Here is a 20,637-nt window from a genome sequence, read left to right on the forward strand (position 1 = left end):
GCTTTATAACCCTTTCCAGACTGATACATGTCAACTATTTTGTTTCTCATCTCTTCTTGAATTTCTTTAGATCGCGGCATGATGTGTTGATCTTTAAGCATGCTTTACTTTGTCAGACAGGTTCTCTTTAAGTGATTTCTTGATTCAACAGGTCTGGGTGTGTCCAGTGAAATTTCAGTGAGCTTTCTAAAATAATCACAGTTCTTTCATGATTTAACAGGAGGGGGCAATTAATTTTTCGCGTAGGGTCAGGTAGGTTTGGACAGCTTTTTTCCCCCTTAATAAAGGAAATAATCATTTTAAAAACTGCATTTTGTATTTACTTGCATTATCTTGGTGTAATATTAAAATTTGTTTGATGGTCTGAATCTTTTAAGTGTGACAAATATGCAAAAAATAAAAAGAAACAGAAAGAAAGAAATATGTCATCACCACTGTAGTTTTGTGAGCATTTAGTTAATACCGATACTAACGATCCACAGGTAAGTAAACTAACTGGGTAGAAATATGGTTTTACTGTACTTTTAGTACATGGCCTCATTATATTATACAAGCTGAATAGTGTATTATAGCATATAATACTCTAATACTCGATGACCATCAGGCTGTACATGAATTAGTTGAGGAACTTGTTTATTTTATTACCCTATTGATGTAGCCTACAGAGCTTTTTGTATGCTATAAATTGGGTAGAAGACATTCTGCGTGTTTTGTGGTTAGTTACGTTGCCTAATTGCAGTATTTCTTTGCGCGCGCTTATAAAGCACGCAGAAGCCGAGCCGTCTCATTGGCTGAGTGTGAGCTCTCGGAGTCGCATCTTCAGCCGCTTCTCGCCGCTCACGGTTTTTCTCCCTGATACTTTGACCGAGACGCGACACACGGGCATGCTGGGCACCGGCGATTTTCGGTTAGTGGTTTTCAGCAACCACTTGGTCTCTGATATGCGAATGTCAGGATTATCATTGTGTCGTCTCGTGCTTTAATAACAACGATAAGGAAGGCTTTTCGAAATAGAGGGGATTGTGTGTGTGTGTGTGTGTGTTAAAGGTATTCTTATTCGCTTATGTCATCTTCTAGATCCTTAGGACGGCCGAATTCCTTCTGTCTGTCCTGAGCTTTATTAACACCCGTAACTTTGCTGGTGTTTGCAGGGAAGCTTCCCGCGGTGAAGGCGCGAGACTACGCGGCGAGTCTGAGAGGAAGCGCTTATCTCTGCGAATCACACAGGTAAAGTCGAACAGTTTTTTTCTGCCGTGATTCAAAATGTTCCCGTTTCTAAGTAATTCCCGGAGCGTGTAAAGGTTTAAGATTCAGGACGTGCATCTCCAAGGTGCCTTTGGATTGGAATTACATCACTGTCGCCAGTTTAGTGTTCAGATAACTAATGGGAATGGTGCAGCTGCGTCATCGGCGTCCGTAGACTGCCGTCGTGTGCGTTTGTGTATGTGCATTCATACATAGAGGTCAGTCCGTGTTATACGTGCTATAAAAGAGCGAAAGGGACGCAAATGAAATGAAGAATCCTGACAGCTGATTACCTCAGCTCAAGTCATTACGTCGGGCTCGTTTGAACCCGCGTGTAGTTTCAGCACCATGGACAGAGTAGACAACGCGCTCTTTTACCATGAAGTCGCAAACTTGACATCTGCAATGGTTACAGGGATGGATAGATTGTACAAACCATAGCAATAAATAAATAAATATATAAAGTTTGTCAAAAGAATGATTAAGAAATATTTGCCTACACACTTAAGACAGTTCAGATCTTCTGCACTGCCCATCTTAGATTTAATGAAGAGATACCTACCATTAGAAGTAATGAGTGAATGAATGTAGTGTGTGTGTGTATGAGAGAGAGAGAGAGAGAGAGAAGAACAGAACAGTTTACTTGCATTCAAACGGATCTCCCAGCTCATCTTCTTAATAATTCATAGCAGTGTGCTGTATTCAGCGCTTTAAAAATTGAGGTATTGAGCTCAGCCTCATGGCACAAATCGATCACTGTGATTGGCTATAATAATGCTGCTATCATCTGGGTATTTCCGGGTGCAGAGCTCTTGCTGGTTTATTATTGTTTGGAGACTTCAGTTGCGAGACCAATGAATCTGAACATATGTAACAGCAGATTTGTATAATTAAAGGAAGTATATTTGTAAAATTGGCTTCACCCACTATGTTTTGGTGGCAAGCAATAAGGAGATGCACTAGCACCAAGAACACTGCAAACTGTGTCTTGTATTTTTTTTTTTTTTACCTTAATTCATTACATGCATTCCTGAAAAGTGAAAAGTTTGGCGATGAAGAGGTTATTTGCATTTCCTGCAGTTTTAGTGATAGAAATCATGAGAAGATGAGATGTTTGTGTGACTTGACTGTATGCAGCCACAGATAGTGAGAGGTAACATCATAAAGCTTTGACTGTGCCAGAAATAACCAGTATACTTATTTGTAGTTAAATGCAACTTACGCTTGGCCCTGCATGTTTGTCTTTCCCAGCTTGCAACATGATTGTTTGGGTGGTTCAACAGCGCTTAGAGTTTTTCAGGAAAGAATTTATTTATTTATTTTTTATTTAAAATGTGACCAAATAAAAAACTAGCAGCAGCCTTATGGATGCTTCCTATATAATTACATGTATAATGTGGCTAGTGGTTCTACAAGCAGTTGAGAATCTTTTTCTCAGGTCTGGAACGGCAACACATTACCCAACAGTGATTTAATTAAGATGTCTGCCTGTATTGATATGCTTTGTCGAGCCTGCTTCTAGCTAGCTACTTTGCTGGAGCAAACAAGCATTACCTTTCTATATCATGAGGTGTCTAGCTAACTATTGTTCAGCTCTAGTATAAGCTCACTGCTATGTTTGGCATCCTCACAGTTAAAGATTTTGCTCTTTTTTTCATCATATCCTGTATCAGTCATTACATAAGTATGAATGGTTGTCTGCATTAATGTTCTGCTTATTATGAATGAATGTTAAGGACTATTTAGTTAGACACCTTAAGAAGCACGACGTTCCAGGGTAAAAAAAAAATAATAAGACAAAGGACTTTTCTGGAACATTTCCTTTGTCTGAATGACAAGTTGTGTATTAAGTTTCATGTTTAAATGCCAAATTCTTGTTATGGGCTAGATTGTGCTTTTGGAGCATAATCAGTGTTTATCAGAATGCAAGTAGAAGCACAAATGTCTGTTAATAGCCTCTGACATGCATTATAAAGGAAAGAGCAATGACGTAGCGTTGTGTGGGAAAGCCAAAAACCTCATTTGTGAGGCAGACAGGGAGACAAGTAGATGGGCAACTATAGAAAGAGGAAGAGAGAGAGACAGATATTAGATGTCAGAAATGTGTTCTGCTTCCTCAGTTGCTTCCCCAGGGGAAGCATATGAGTGTGTTGAGTGCAGCCAGGGCCTGTGCTGAAACAACTGACTGTGTCTTAATAAGGCAGAGGTGTAACAAGATCAGATCCATTGCACTTGCCTGCTTCTGCTCTTTGACAGCAAAATAGTTTATTCTGTAGAGCATGGCAGCCTACTTTGCTATTGTTCCCCACTCATTCATTGGATGCAAATCCATCTCTTAAACACACAGTTGTCTACAACTCCTGCAGTGATAATTATCTTAAAGGTAGGTGGTGAATAGCAAGCAGTGTACTGTGTATCAGTGTGTAACCATTTTTTTTTCCGTGTATGAAGCACATCAAAATATTGTATATGATCCGTAGCTATGTTAATTAAATAGATCTAATGAATCCTATTATTTTGAATAATAATGTGGTAGGTATATGTAGTGTTCTGTGGTTAGCTACTCATGATGACATTGTTTACCCATCAGCTGCTGTTATGTGTAGAGCTTAAAAGTTGACCCTTGCAACTTTACATAATGGTGGCGTAACAGTTTTGAGTATTTGTGTCATACATTGTGGTTCTTCATTCAGTATAATTATATAAGCAATAGGATAGTTATTATGATTTGTAATAAATGATAATTATCGTGCTTCATGACAGTAAACAGTTGCTTGTGGTTTATTCTTTGTTCAACAGCTGTTGAGTGCTCATGTCCTTATATGACCCCAAACCAAGAATTTTGTTTTGTATTCTTCAGATATGTTCTTTCGTGAAAAAAAAAACAAAACTATCAAACTATTAATATGTTTATTTAACTTTAATATTATTATTTTGGTTGCTAAAATGGTTGGTCAAATTGAAAGAAAATTTGTTGTATTGTTTTATACTGCATTTCACTGGCTCTGTACATGTACTCTGCACAATGGCAATAAAGTTGAATCTAATCTAATCTAATCTAATCTAATCTAATCTAATCTAATCTAATCTAATCTAATCTAATCTAATCTAATCTAATCTAATCTAATCTAATCAATAAAATGACCTTACTTCTATATCTGTCAACTGCCATTATGCACATGAAAAAGCATTGCAACCCCCTTTTATGTCCGTTTATGACCCCAAATTTCTTTGCCTGAATCAGAACAATACTCAGTCACAGGTGATGGCCAAAGTTGAGGTCCGACAGGTTACATATTCACATATAATTAGGTAGTAGTGAATACATGTACACTATATTGCCAAAAGTATTCGCTCACCCATCCAAATAATCAGAATCAGGTGTTCCAATCACTTCCCATGGCCACAGGTGTATAAAATCAAGCACCTAGGCATGCAGACTGTTTTTACAAACATTTGTGAAAGAATGGGTCGCTCTCAGGAGCTCAGTGAATTCCAGCGTGGAACTGTGATAGGATGCCACCTGTGCAACAAATCCAGTCGTGAAATTTCCTCGCTCCTAAATCTTCCACAGTCAACTGTCAGCTGTATTATAAGAACGTGGAAGTGTTTGGGAACGACAGCAACTCAGCCACGAAGTGGTAGGCCACGTAAACTGACGGAGCGGGGTCAGTGGATGCTGAGGCGCATAGTGTGAAGAGGTCACCAACTTTCTGCAGAGTCAATCGCTACAGACCTCCAAACTTCATGTGGCCTTCAGATTAGCTCAAGAACAGTGCGCAGAGAGCTTCATGGAATGGGTTTCCATGGCCGAGCAGCTGCATCCAAGCCATACATCACCAAGTGCAATGCAAAGCATCGGATGCAGTGGTGTAAAGCACGCCGCCACTGGACTCTAGAGCAGTGGAGACGCGTTCTCTGGAGTGACGAATCACGCTTCTCCATCTGGCAATCTGATGGACGAGTCTGGGTTTGGCGGTTGCCAGGAGAACGGTACTTGTCTGACTGCATTGTGCCAAGTGTAAAGTTTGGTGGAGGGGGGATTATGGTGTGGGGTTGTTTTTCAGGAGATGGGCTTGGCCTCCAGTGAAAGGAACTCTGAATGCTTCAGCATACCCTAACCCTAACCCATTGGACAATTCCATGCTCCCAACTTTGTGGGAACAGTTTGGAGCTGGCCCCTTCCTCTTCCAACATGACTGTGCACCAGTGCACAAAGCAAGGTCCATAAAGACATGGATGACAGAGTCTGGTGTGGATGAACTTGACTGGCCTGCACAGAGTCCTGACCTCAACCCGATAGAACACCTTTGGGATGAATTAGAGCGGAGACTGAGAGCCAGGCCTTCTCGTCCAACATCAGTGTGTGACCTCACAAATGCGCTTCTGGAAGAATGGTCAAAAATTCCCATAAACACACTCCTAAACCTTGTGGACAGCCTTCCCAGAAGAGTTGAAGCTGTTATAGCTGCAAAGGGTGGACCGAAGTCATATTGAACCCTATGGATTAGGAATGGGATGTCACTTAAGTTCATATGCGAGTCAAGGCAGGTGAGCGAATACTTTTGGCAATATAGTGTATGTACTGTACATCTTGGGGTTCTTTCAGAAAGGACTGGCACTTCTTGTCCATGTCTGATTCATGGAAATTACGTCATTATCTAGTTTTGTGAATGGTCACAGTATAGATTAGCTCATTTGTAGCTTACATTACTTTTACGACATTTGGCAGATGCCCTCTCTATCAATAAATAAATCCTGATGCTGGTTCACTGGATAGGGGACTGAGAGTACTATCAGTCCAAAAAAACCCTGTTTTGGGAGTGCTACTTTAAGACTTAATAATCCTTTAATTCTTCTTTTATGTAATATATTGTGTGGCATTAATTTAGGGTTCTGATGTATGCTTAGTGAGCTATTGGAGCTCCATTAACAGATGGTTTCAATGACAAACCTTTCTCATTAAACAAGACCTTTACTCTGAATAAAACATCCTATCTGTCATCTGACTTCATGACTGCTAATGAAATTAATGTGAAACCTGAGCGCCAGTATTAAAATTAAAAGCCTTTAAATCACCATTTCATGTCCCTCCTGTCTTTAACTTATAGATTGCTGGGATGCTGATCCTCACATCCTCTCACTTTTTTCTGTATTCCTGTCACTATTATTACTCTTCCCTGAAAATCACTTTGGGATGCTGATGCAATTTCATTCAAGATGGGAATTGATGTTAAGTTGGATTGTGAAGAACGATCCCTTTATTCAACTACATATTAAAGCTTTTACAAAAATATTGTGCAGATGAACACTGGTTGATGAGACTTCTGTATTAATGGTGTTGGCATGCTTTAAATGATTCTAGCTGTGCCATCTAGCTTATGATTTTCTTTCTGCATTACTTACTGTAATTACAATTTGCTTGCATGTCCTCTGTTTGGAGTGCTCCAGGACCTACAACTATAGTGCTGAATACTGTCACACTGCCAGTGCTGCCCATGTAAATTGATTTCCAATATTTCAATTAATTCCTGCATTTACAAATACAACTCTTTCTCCTGATTCAACATTTCCTCACTCCAAGTAGTCAATAACATCACACAGTGATCAGGTAGTGCCGGGTGATATTCTTTGGAACACAGATATAGTTTTTAAATGCAAAAATATCAGTGTCATTTCGTAGTTCATAGTCAGTGGTGGTAGTGGTACACTTTAATAGTGCTTTAATAGAGCTGTGCACACATTAGCTAGCTTACAGCTGCTGTTCATAACCTCTGAATTGATAGCCAGCATGCTAATAGCTCTGACAACAGAGCAGTAAATTGAAAAATGTAGCTCATCCTAGAACATGATCTTGCCAGTGTAACATATGACTGGGTAAAGCAACTGGAAATACCAAGGTCCTGAAAGACTCCAAGATTGTGTTTGTCCACTTCACAAAGGCAATCATGGCAGAATTAGCTGCCAACAGTTTCACCAATTACTTCCTCTCTAAGACTTTTCTGCCGTATATAATTCTGCAGTATATAATGAAGTCTTCCAAGATCGCGAAAACTGTGTGAGGAACTGATTAGAAAAAAGGTGGGAGATGTTAACAGCTCTGTCACTTATCAGCTTTTTAATGTGCCGCCTACATAGACCTACAATATATATGTAGACTGTATATAATGTTAGATCATTTCAGCTAACTGTGCTTGGTGGCTATCTAGCTAGCTAACTCTGAGGTGGGTGGCTAAAATGTACATGGCAGCTCAATACAAAGCACAAGTTCTTGCTTTTGTCCTAGGCACTAAGAAGTGACACACCATAGTCCTCTGTTATAGCCAGCTCTAAGGCAAAAACATACACTCTGTTAGTCTCTCTCTGTCTCACTTCCAACATGTTTTTATACGTTATACCCTATGCTTGGGGACTGTGGGTGTTGACGTTCAATCAGTGTCAGTGTGTTCAGGCACTGAGAGTGCTCCATAAAGACTGAGGAAGAAATCAGTTTCAGAGCAGAGCCCTACTGCTTCTGGTTTCATTCTTGATGGTTATACACTTACTACATCAAAACGCAGATTCTGTTATTATTATTATTATTATTATTATTATTATTATTATTATTATTATTACAACAAATGTTTACAAAAAGTAGGCATAAAAATAGACATTTAAAATATTACATTCACTTTCTTAGGCCTTTATTATGATATGCAGATGTCAATATTGAACCAATATTTACACATTTTGCTAATTTGGTGCAACGCTCAATATTGTCCTCGTCATATGATTAAAAATCAATACCATTAGCAATATTCGATTAGTAAGGAATTCGATAGGAATATGCACTGTTTACACACATATTGCTTAAGCTAGAAATGTAGGTGTTTAAATAATTAAAATAATAAAAAATAATCCTAAATGGTTTTTGTTAAACATCATGACGAGCAGGTCGAGCCCCATCTTTGGACATGCCTCAGATTCAGTGCTGCCATTCAAAGTGTTCTTGGCCCGGGTAATTTCCAGTTCAGGATGGCGTTGTCTTCAGAAATGACCAATGTTCTTTAGGACTTTGAATGAACCACTCTGCAACTTTGAGAGCACAGAGACACATGTAAATATATCACACATAAGGCTTGCTGAAAGCTCTCTGCTGAGTCTGAGTGAGAGCTGGTCCATCTGCAGCATCAGGCAGAAGATTTATATTCTGTTTTATTTCCTCTTGGTATCTCACTTGGAGAGTCTTACCAGGGTTAAATACTGTGGGGGTAATGCAGAAGGAAAACCTGTGAAACATTTATAATTCTTTGGGTAAAAAAGTATTTTTTACTGGTTTTGCTTTGTAGGACGAGGGACGCAAGTATCATCGCTTCTGCAACCACGGCAGTGCAGGACTGGCAGGACTGAAGATGGAGAGGTTAGAGAGCTGTCTGTATACTCATGTTTAACCCACTTAACTCTACAAATTTAGCTGTAGATGGCTTTTGAAATATAACTGCACTTCTCAAACATCTCGAACAATTCACATCCTTACCTTTGTCCTGCATCCTGGCTGCTGTTACAGAAACCGCTATCAGCGGACTGAGATAGAAGAAAATGACGTGTTTCAACAGGAACAGCAGCTTCTAATGGAGAAGAAAGCCATAATGTGAGTGTTTTTCCTGAAGGGGGCAGTGTGGAGGAGGTCAGGTTGGCTATGCGAGAGCCATTGTGACATAACCAAACTCTGAAACAGAGATTTCATTGAAAAGTGATTTCACCAGATTAGTACATCAGGCTATTATTTGTGTTGAATGGACACGTCGAACATTACACACTATGTGGTATGAGTGCAAAACCAAGAACTCAGAATGATGTCAAGCACCTCAAACAGTATTACATCATTCCTCACTGGAAGTCAGAGTAAACAAAACAAAACTGACACAATATCAGGCTTTTCTTAAGGCCTGAAATAATACTTTATATATGGATAGTACTATAACTTTTACTGTGGTAACACTTTTAGAAGCGTACCTACAGTGAATCCTCATAGCACATTCATAATTATACTAACAGTAGAGAAGCTTTGAGATCACCTATGATGGACCCATTCGTCATCTTACCTTATGGGAAGTGTCTTTACAGTATCTGTGCCATGTGGGAGTTTAAAATTAGACAGTTCTGTACTGTCGTGTTGGTGGTTCATTTGTATACTTTGAAGCACCCTTCTAACACAACATTTCTTATTTAAGAATTTAGTGGTACTCATTTTGACAGGTATTAGACTCTTCCTGTGCACAGAGCCTTCTTAAACGCAATTTATTTATGAATAAGAATGGAAAGATTTCATAAATGTACGCTCAGTAAAAGGTAAATAACATAACATAACATAAAACTTGTCATTTGTCACCTGTCACCAGATCCTTGAGCTGAGCCATTTATAAATAATCCAACATTGCTCTATAAAAGACTATGTAGCAACCCTTAAAATAAAGTGCTGCCCGTCAACAGAACAGTATTTTCCATTAACTCCTTCTTCATCTTGCCTTTTTAAAAACATCCTTCCCTTTCATGTTGAATTATTATAGCTACAGTCCTTTTGAGTAATTTGCTGGCTCATGTTTCTCCTGTTCTCACCCCTGTTGATCACAGTTAATGCAATTTAGATGCGACTGGGCTTCAGAACTCAGATGAAGGTTCACTGCTAGGTGACACCATGTCAAAGCCACTCTGGGGGAACATAAAATGAACTAAAAGAGAGCTAGCACAGTCCATGACCACTTGTCTGAATGTGGACAAATGTATGTTTATTTCTGCTAATAAGTCAGTAAAATAGGTCAGTATATAATATAAGTATAATATAACACATTAACTACAACACTGGTGATCACATTCATACATAAATATTTCTAAACAAGGCATATGAAAGCCTGATAGCCTGGAAATATATTTCCAACATTTAAACCACTTCCAGTTTTAATGGAAATGGATTGCGTCAGTAAAGTTTTCTTTAATGGAGTAATGAAGACTCAAAGGACATTTTCCTAGCAATATTCTCACACAGAATGGCTTATTTTCCCTCAAATGACCCAATTCAGGTTCTAGCACCATAATTGAATTTTGTCTAGTGGTGACAATTTGCTGCAGAATTAATTTTCTAAGATTTCACCAGGTCAGTAGAGTGAAGGTAAAATCCATCTGGTTTGATTTTTATTGTTTCTTTATTGAATGTTGTTTATAAAACCCACTTATACTGTAGTTATTGATTATGGATTGAAATTTAATAGATGTATCCTACAGCGCATTCATGACATTCATTCAAAAACAGTGTCTGTGTCTTAACTGTTCAGTAACTGTTCATTTTGTTATCATGCAAATGACCAATGATGTTTTAATTTCCCAGAATTCAGAGGGCCTGGCGCACTTTGTTGGGGCGCAAACAAGGCTGGCAGGAGGCGCCAAAGAACAGCATAAATCATCTTGAGTTGGTGTCACAGGAAGACGCCCTTCCCACTAACCTTCATACTGGAGAGCTGGGTCAAAACCTCACACTGGTAGGGAAACTCGGAGGGTGGGAGGGAGGTGGAGAGAGAGAGAGAGAGAGAGAGACAGATCCATCTTGCAGACTTAGGATGAAGATGTTGAGATGAGTGTTCATTGGCATGATGCCCAGATCTGTAATTAGCAACTAATTAGATTAATTTGCTAAGTAAGTTGATTAATGAAGTAGTCCGAGAAGTGCAGCACCCTTGTTCTGTCTGCCCTTAGGACTGTGAATTAAACAGTGCTCACCAACCGAAACTCACACACAAACAAACAGAACCAGAAATACTTACAATATACAGTATACTGTATGTTAACCGAGGTCAAGGCTGTATGAGAGTTGTAGTTTTCTCTCTTCATCTGTACAAATGAAGATGGTGTGCAGGCTTAGCGTCATTTATCTGGAAGTGGAAGCGGCATATTGCATTTATTCCTCGCATTACCTCCACCCTGCTCTTCCCAGGGGCATGGTTACTATCTAAAAGCTGCAGATCAATGAGGAAAGATGGAAAGGAGTTCATTGAGTGCTGAATATATTATCTGAATATTCTCTAAGATTATTATGGACTGAATGAAATCATCATGAACCTTCAGAGTGAGGGCAGCCAAAGTTTTGTCTTTTGCTCTATTCATTTCTGCGTATATTTCCCTTATATAAAGACATTAATTACACATTATGCCGAGAGGCTTTTAACTGCCTCTTGGTTTCTTAGCTCTGTCCTAGTTGTTAGCAAAAGAATATAATCATACGGGCATGGATTTGCTTTATATGTGAAACTGCATAATAATAAATGGTTTTGCACAGCGTCCATATATGATGAGCTAAGTATTAGCCTATGGCTTTATGGAATCGTTGTTCAGAGTGCACCCTTTTATATAATACAGGTGTTTGCATTTCAGAAAGCAGAGTAGATGATGTGAGGTGCATTAGTGAAATTACTGCTTAAGAGGAAAGAGCTACCATCCCTCTTCCACATATACAATAAAAGAGCTTACAGACACCCATGATCAGCTATCGTCGATGTGATAGACACGGGAGAAAGAGTATGCCATCCTTTCCACCCAGGGAGCAAGGATAATTTTACCTCCCAGCCTTCCATTGTCAGGCTTCAAATTACCATTGGATATTAGGGCAAAAGCTTTCTGTTGTGTCATTGAGTTGCCTTACATTGCCTAAATGTAGTCTGTCAATGAACCCAAGCTAACATGGCTTGTCACATAACATTAGGGAATGTCAATGACTTTGAATATGAAATAAAACAGTTACACAGATATTAACACATTTATCACCACAACATTTAAATTGGCCTCGCAAATTTTCATTGTTTGGGATATTGTTTACTTTATGTCCATAGACGATTATTCATTTTACCCTGCATACCATGTGGGAGCAAAGTGGCCTCATGTAAAATTTATAGTGACCTTCTAGGTCAGTCTAGCTGTCTAATATGCACATGAGATATGGCCTTCACTTGTGCAATCTTGTCACACTTCAATTTTTATAATTTGGTATCATGCACACACCCTGGTTGGTATCATGCACACACACTGGTTGCCAATCTTATGAACTTTAGTACAGTGAGTGTATAAGAATAGTGGTGTAAGTTGGAGAATGTGTAATATGGAGTAACCCTCTCTAGGAAAAGTGGAACAACCTGATGATGATGCCCAAAGGTCCTCATGCATATTTATGCAATGCGAGACCACAGCGAGCATGTATGAAGTATTGAATATTCATTGGTTCAGCTATGTAGCTCAGCATTGTAATGAAATCCAGCAATGCTTGTTTGAAAGCCCTCACAGCAGGATGGATCTAATGACTGATGCTTTAAAGCTGATGTTAGTTACGGTTCAAGACAGGCCTTGTTAAAAGTCAATAGGCTAATAGTGGGTTCCTTTTGCTGAAGGGCTTCATCCATTAGGATTTGTATATTGGACATGAGATGCTATTCTATTATAAATGGTCCATTAGATCCTCTTGGATGTTTGTTTTTTTTTTTAAGCACAATCATTGAGCTTAAAGTGACATTTCATTTAACATGGATGGACCATCACTAAAAATAATTTTGACAAACTTTATGTGCTCAATTATCATAAAAACATATTTTGACCGGAGAGAAGCTAAGTATTGAAGTGTTAACAATTTTTGTACATGAATGAAGATTGCCTGTAGGCTCGCTGGTGGCTGACCAAGCCTGTGTGGGATTGGTAGGCTTGGCTGCAGCAGCTAGAGATGAAGGTCCGGGTAAAGTATGTTGTGATTTCCTTAAGGCTGGCTATAAGTGTTCTTGATGTAGGAATTCTCAGTTGCCAGTGGTTACGGTCAGTGACTAAGGCTGACCAGTAGCAGGGATCAATGTGGCATGCATTGAGGGATGCACCCCTCTGCTGTGGTGGCCAGAAGGCTTAATATATAAAATGTCACATTCTTTCCCTCTCTTATCTTCACTTTCTCCTGTGAATACACACCTGCTTCTGTCATAATCCAGTAAACTGTATATTTTCTTTCTTTCTTTGAGGACTAAAATCTGTCTCCCAACATTCATGGCTGATAAAAATAAAAATAAAAAAAAGGCCAGACCAGAATGTTTACTAAAATGATAAAATGACTTAGAAGATACAAAAATGTTTATTAAAATGACATCCTTATGCAGGGACGAATAAGGATATGAATGTTAAATGATGAACTGCGATAAATGATAAACAAGACACACATTTTGCTGGTTTTGCTGAAGGTTAGAGATAGAACTCAGTGTCTAAAGTAAATATTTAATAGTAAAAGTGAATCAGAATTAATTTACTTCAAAAATTCAGTTGCCAAATTCGTCAATTGCCAGTGCAGAGTGAAAAAAAACAAATACATACAGTCATCCTCAATAAATATATAACCTACAAGCTGGAAAGCTGGATTTTTGTCTATTCTGAGATCAGTCGTTGTCTTGTGACTGCTTCTTTGCCCCTGGCCATGGTCATAACTCTTATCCCTTGCTTCATGTCTTGCTGTCGATGCTGGGAGATTGTGGGATTTATGATTTTCAGGTGATTGAGCATAAAAAAAATATGTATAAAATGTACATTGCTTTATTTATAGGGGCCTGCTATGCACTCTTTGGTCCAACCGTCTCACTCTGGGCATATTTCTTAACATTTATGTCCCAGTGAATGTAGGCTAACTGTGTGATCCATTTGTATATGTGTGTGTGTGTGTGTGTGTTTTGGAGTATACCTATACACACTTAGCCCATAAAGGAATGTGCCCAAATTAGCCATTGATTTTTTTTTTGTGAGATGGGAGAGGTCAAGATTTATTGCAGGTGTCTGAGACTGAAGAGAGGACTCATATTTCACACACATACAAAGAGAGAGAGAGAGAGAGAGAGAGAGAGAGAGAGAAATAAAGTGATTGGAACCAGCAGAGAGACTTGTAGAAGGCAGCCAATCATTTAGGGTTCATTAGTTTAATCATATTTAATGAGGTTAGTCTAACTCCTCTGCTGGATGTGGTCTGGTTCCGTTTCGTCTTCAGCTTCAGGCTGGTCTGATGTGGGTCATTAGTTTTATAAATACAAACACACATCTTTCTCTCTCTCTTGTGCACACACTCTGTCTCTCTCTTCCTCCCTCTTGTTTACTCTCACACAACACATATACCTCTCTAAAATCAGTAAGCTGCTTCAGCTGCTAAAAAGCTGTATTATGCATTGTATGTTTGTCCTCATTAACTGATAAAGAAGGAAAACAATGATCAGTGATCACTGGACAAGATCAGAGGTTCTCTGCACTTGCATAGAGTTCATTTAAAGTTTTGGGGTTTTTTTTATACTCATATATCACATATATATATATATATATATATATATATATATATATATATATATATATATATATATATATATATATATATATATATATATATATCACTTGTCAGTCCTTTCTATCATTCTATCATAGGTTTCTTTCTATGTATCTCTTTCTGTCCATTCTTCTTCTTGTGTGCACACTCCTCTCTTGGGGATGTATAGAGCCAGATGAGGGCTTCATTCTAAACTCTAAAGGTTACTCTCTCACTCTTCCTCTCTCCCTCTCTACTCTCTGTGTGGCCAGTGAAGTAAATCACATCTAATGAGTTCCCTAGAGAGAATGGATGATGGTATTTTCTTTGTCTTTAACTCCCACCGAAAACAGAGGATGAGAAAAGAAATGAATGAGAGTCATCATCTCACATTTTTTGTCTCATCACTTCACAAAATGCTTACTGAAGCTCAGCCTACCTAATGTTTAAGGAAACAATCTGTGCTTAGGAGACTATTTCCCCAATGGGGGATTTTTATAAACAGATATGAGCCTGGCACGGCTAATTGGTCACAAATTAGTGTTTCAAATGAATGATAACTTTGTCATTTTGAGGTGCATGTTCTTTCCTTTTTTAGACCAAGTTCTCTGGTTCCTCCCTTTCCTGCTGCTGCTCATGCTATGGAGGCCATACTTTTTTTTTTATTCATATTGAATAAGAAAACAGAAAAAGACACAGAACAACCAAGTTAACCAGAATCCTCTTTATCAATAAATAAAAAACAGAAACAGTTCACATATAAACCCATGTACACAAATATATATATAAGATTCACTGGTGATCAGTTATTACGTCTTTTTCTATTCATCTCTTTACTCTCTCTCTCTACTAAGAGTGTACGATTGTGTTTGTGTTCCCTCTAGTGAATAAGAATTAGTATGAAATTACAGTAGCATGAGGAAGCTGGGAGACAGGAACAGGACAGCAGACAATTTCAGGGATAATACCTCTCTCCTGCTCTACACTGGCTATATCTTTATTATTAGGAATCTGCCTTTCTGTCTTTTGCTGGCTTTCACTCTGTTTGTCATTCTTCAGCCTTTCTTCAGTCATTCTTCAGTCTTTTTTAATGAGGTCTGTCACTGTGTGGACTCTCTCTCTCTCCTGTAGAGTCAATCCTGTTCTCTCCTTTTTTCATTCCACCCTTCTTTTCTCAATCTATCCCCTTTGCACCGAAGGAGCAGAGCAGCTGTCAGGACTTAGCTCTTCTTTCTTAACCTCCATTTGATAACATCCCCTTGTTCTTTCTACCCTTCTCCATTATCTCTCTTGTCTTGATGTCTCGTGATTGAGCATCACTGGTGTTGATGCTGTGCTGGTTATTAAATGTTCAAAGACAAGAGCAAATCTGTCTGATATCTTAAGTCCTAAGGGACCACATTGCAACTGGTAATAGATGAACTTTTATTAAGCAATCATGAAGTAATTAAAGATTTTGTAGTGGATTATGCTTTATCTAAGGGCCTGTCATGATTCTAAATGTACACAATGGTCATTACATTTAGAGCATTTGGCAGACGCCCTTATCCAAAACGACTTACATTTGTCTCATTTTATACAACTGAGCAATTGAGGGTTAAGGGCTTTGCTCAAGGCTTTGCCCAGCAGTGGTAGATTGGTGGACATGGGATTTGACTGAACCTACTGAACCTTTCGATCAGTAGTCCATCACCTTAACCACTAAAGCTACCATGCAATTAAAAATTAAGAGTATTGTAAAACAAAGAGGAAACAGGCCAGCTTTTTGTTGTCTCAGGCTGCGGTATGCTCCACCCTTAACCTGCTTTCAGGCCTCTTTTTGCCCGTGTTGTTGCTGCTGTTCGAAACATATTGATGCCATGAATTAGAATGGAATATCTGAACGGAAGGATTAATCACATGAATCTAGGAGCAATTTGTTTTCCTGTTCATTATGTGTTTCAGCACTGTGATATGAAATTATGTGATTTGCCAAAAGAACTGAAAGAGATCGGGATAAACAGTGGTGTATGTAAAAATGTCATTTTGACAGCAGTCTTCCAAATTCTGCAGCTTGTGGCCAGACAAATCTACTGTATGATCCATGGTCTAGCCCCTGAGGCTAATATTATCTAAATGCATACTCTTCTTTAAGGACAAGATACATAGTCTTGCAGATATTAAAGTCTTGCAGTATCCGTGAGATGATGCTATCTTCTTGTTGCACATTTGTAAGCTTATCTTTTAAGTGTTCAGTTTTCAGCTTAAGCAGTGTGCACTTTTGGCAGCTGCTGTTGTTTATGGCATTTGGGTCAGTTCATGAAGCTAAAGCTGATTTTATCAGTAGGCTTTCAGTGTGATCGTTGTCGTTTGTGTCTGTGTGTGCTGGAACAGGGGAAAGCCTTTTTTTATTTTCCCCCCTAAACTCACATTCACTTGTATTTTCGACTTCCTCCCCTTTCCCGTTCTGCACTTTCTTAACATGATGACAACTAATTGAGTTTAGTCACTCAAACATTAATTAAACACATTCCCAAAATCTCACCATTATTGATACTGGTATATTCACTAACACATGCAGACGGACAGGAAAACCCCATTTCTAAAATAATGAATCCCATTTATTCCATCTTTATGTGCCTTATGTGCCCATTTTTATCGTGTGTGTGTGTGTGTGTGTGTGTACATTTGAGATAATCCATGTCTGACATAACCCCCAGTGAAGACTAGTACTGCCAAATTTTAAATTAAATTTTAATATTTAATTACTATTAAGATTTTGTATTCAAATGAAATTGAATATTAATGAGGCCATAGTGTTACAGTGCCACAGAGAAAGCAAGCATTAGCAGCAGTGTTATACTAGCAAGGTGAATGTTTACACAAATATATCAAAATCAAGGACACAAGATCATCATTTTCAGCAATTAATTATTAGAAATATTATTATGTTCAAACTAAGGGTTTCTTTTTTGCAGCAGCAGCAGCAGCGTGTGAAAACATATGTCATGCTGTTATTCAGAGCCATATTACTACAACAATTGACACAAAGTTCATTTAGCAACTAATTATTATTATTATTATTATTATTTTTGTTGTTTATAAAAGTAGGACATGCTAATTAGCAGCTGCTCTCCGCAGAGTTCTCTTTTGGTCTAAATGCTGGATATAACTAGGTGTTTCACAACCTAAAATAATAAAACAAACTCAGCAGTTTCCTTTGTTTTTTTCCCCTTCATGTGGTACAGAATGTGGTACAGCATGCAGTAACAGTGTGTCTCCTTCTGAAGGTTAGCTAGTGATCTCCAAGACTTACTGCAATAAAATGCCTCCTAATATGAGTGAAACGTTTTAGGAGCAGTGGATGCACAAGGCTCTGGGTTACTGATCAGAAGGTCAGAGGTTTAAGCCCCAGAAGTGCCATGGTGCCAATGTTGGGGCCCTAAAGCAAGTCCCTTAACCATCTCTGCTCCAGGGGTGCTGTATCATGGCTGCTCTCAGACCCAAGTTTCCTAACAAGCTGGGATTAAGTGAAGAAATGAATTTTCCTGTGCTGTAATGTAAATGTGACAAATAAAGGTTTGTTCTACTTCTACTATTCTCCAAGCACTTTTATGGCTAAAATATAGCCAGTAGGATTAGTATCAGATTCGGGTATCAGGATCAAATTTGATCTGTTTTAGGCTCAAAGGAACAGTTGTGGTGTCTGCCTCACTCGTTTTCTCTCTGATCTATGTACGTGTGTGTGAGAGAAAGAGTCTGTTAGAGGACAGGTTTGGAAAGGGCATTGAATTATTATTGTCTTGGTGGTGAAACCAGCCACTTCTGTTCCCAATGTTGCTCTTATATATATATATATATATATATATATATATATATATATATATATATATATATATATATATATATATATATATATATATATATATATAATAATAACTGGTAATAATATATACATACATATACTTATATATATATATATACAATCAATTAAAAAAATATATTTTCTCTTAATTTACTTTTTGTTTTTCATTTTCTCAGTTTTCCTATATTTCATGCAGTCCAATACAGGTTGAGTCATTCATTTTGTATAATTTCACATTTTCCCACGCTCTCTTTTTCCATCACATTTTTTTCACTCTCACCTGTTCAGGCTCTGCCGTGATTGTCTTTTTTTCTGCTATTTTGCTTCAGGCCCTGAGGTTGGCCTTTTCTCTAATGGTGTGGGGATGTGGTGATTAGGCAGCAGATAAGAGGCTTTATTTCCTTTAGTGGTAGATAGCAGGGCATTCGGAAAAATTGGTTGGAATAGATGGAAACTATTTTATGACTCTCACTGGACATTACTTGTTATTATATGACAAACTGCTGCTTTTACAGGTTAAGACTGCCTCAAACTGGCGCGAAATCCTACTCATTTATCCTAACAAATGGTTAATATGGCTCCTTTCTTTTCACACGTTAGCTCATCTTAGACCTTCCAGAATTAGACACACTCCTGCTCACACTTGCTCTGTGACTTCCTCATCTACAGTCTTCTATATTCAACTTTCACATTCTTTTCTCTCCTTATATTTAGAGCATTTCTCTCCTTTGCCCTCCTTTTTCCTTTTGTGTTACTTAGCCTGCACCTGTTTATGAATGGCACAGTGACAAGCACCGTTATACTGTAGGTTTATATGACTGTAAGGCTGCAATGTGATCACCAGTACTGTGATTACAGTATTATGAGCCTCAGTTGACAGGCACTACATCAAAAACAAATATATATACATATTATATATATATATATAAGTCACGTATGAGGGGTTGTTTAAAGGTCTTTTCTGATCTCCACTGGAGGTTTCTGCTGAATAAGGTTGTGAGGTTGTCATTACATTCAGCAGTGTGGGTTCTGTTCTTAAGGGTCTTTTTTTTCTCTCTGAATCAATATCCACTTTCAAATACACTGGAAGAAACTCAATCCAAGCTGGCTTACTTTCCACTGCAGTCTTTTGTTTCACTGGTTAAATCTCAGACTGCAAAAAATAGCCTAGTGGCCTTTCAGGCCTCCAGCAGCATGGACATCTTATTTCACATTTACTGTGGCATTAAAACAGAGTAATAGTGACAAGTATACTACACCCTATTTATGCCTTAATCAGGTTTCAGACTTTCCTCCATTTTTCCCATCCACTTGTCTTCCACAGTGGCACTTGATTGTATCGAATGCTTTAGGCACGGTATCAGCTGAAGAGTTTTCCAATCCAGTGTTTTGTGATTGGTGGCTACATGGATCAGGAACTGTTCTGACTGCCTTTTATCCTCTTCATCAAGAAAACATGAAAAATATCTCATTAGGCTTCAGTAATAGTCATTCCTTGATAGCTTATAAATATGTTATTTGTGACCATATTTAGTTAGTAATGTTAAAAGAGTATACTCCTCCACAGTGCCAGGTTAAAATGGATCTTTGTGACGTTGTTTTGTGAAACTAAACAGCTTAATATTTATAGGAGGTGCAAATATATTAATATAAACTGAAAAACAAATGACAGATACACTATGTGGCCAAAACTATTTGAAGACATGTGTATTGGACGTCCTATTCCAAAACCATGGGCATTAAATTCAGGTTATTGATTAGCTACTATGATAACTTCCACTCTTTGTACTAGATTTTGGAACATGGCTGCCCATTTAGCCTTAAGAATACAACAGGTTGGGCAGGTGAGACGGTCACTCCAGTTCATCCCAAAGGTGTTCAGTGGGGTTGAGTGGGGATGTTGTAATGCTACTTGAAAAATAGACATTCTGGACATTTAACTTTGTGGCAGCATTTTGGATAAGAACCACATATAGGTGTGATGTTCAGTTGTCAGCATACTTTTGGCTTTATAGAGAGTGTCTACATCCATATGTCTGTTGTGGCTGTAAGCTACAATAATTCATATATATAGTCTTGTACAGTAGTGCCCCGTTTTACGTTTCGATGTACGTCCATGACTTTACGTCGCTCATCCTTAAATATTAAATTGAAAAATTTAATCCAATTTATTGCGCTTTACCCAACCTTACGTCGGTCCCTCTGTCACATA

General features: G+C 38.3%; 1 protein-coding gene across 1 annotated transcript in view; it reads left to right on the forward strand.

The window, feature by feature from the left end:
• Window positions 1-745: 745 nt before the first annotated feature.
• The window catches only part of schip1 (schwannomin interacting protein 1), a 270,203-nt gene continuing 250,311 nt past the window's right edge, over window positions 746-20,637 (forward strand). The window contains exons 1-5 of the mRNA XM_058418425.1: window positions 746-907; window positions 1,152-1,227; window positions 8,574-8,644; window positions 8,792-8,875; window positions 10,610-10,760. Of these exons, the coding sequence (XP_058274408.1) occupies window positions 885-907; window positions 1,152-1,227; window positions 8,574-8,644; window positions 8,792-8,875; window positions 10,610-10,760 (405 nt within the window). The 5' untranslated portion in view covers window positions 746-884. The remainder of the gene's footprint in view (window positions 908-1,151; window positions 1,228-8,573; window positions 8,645-8,791; window positions 8,876-10,609; window positions 10,761-20,637) is intronic.

Source organism: Hemibagrus wyckioides, linkage group LG20 (genome assembly GCF_019097595.1).
Source record: "Hemibagrus wyckioides isolate EC202008001 linkage group LG20, SWU_Hwy_1.0, whole genome shotgun sequence".
NCBI lineage: Eukaryota > Metazoa > Chordata > Actinopteri > Siluriformes > Bagridae > Hemibagrus > Hemibagrus wyckioides.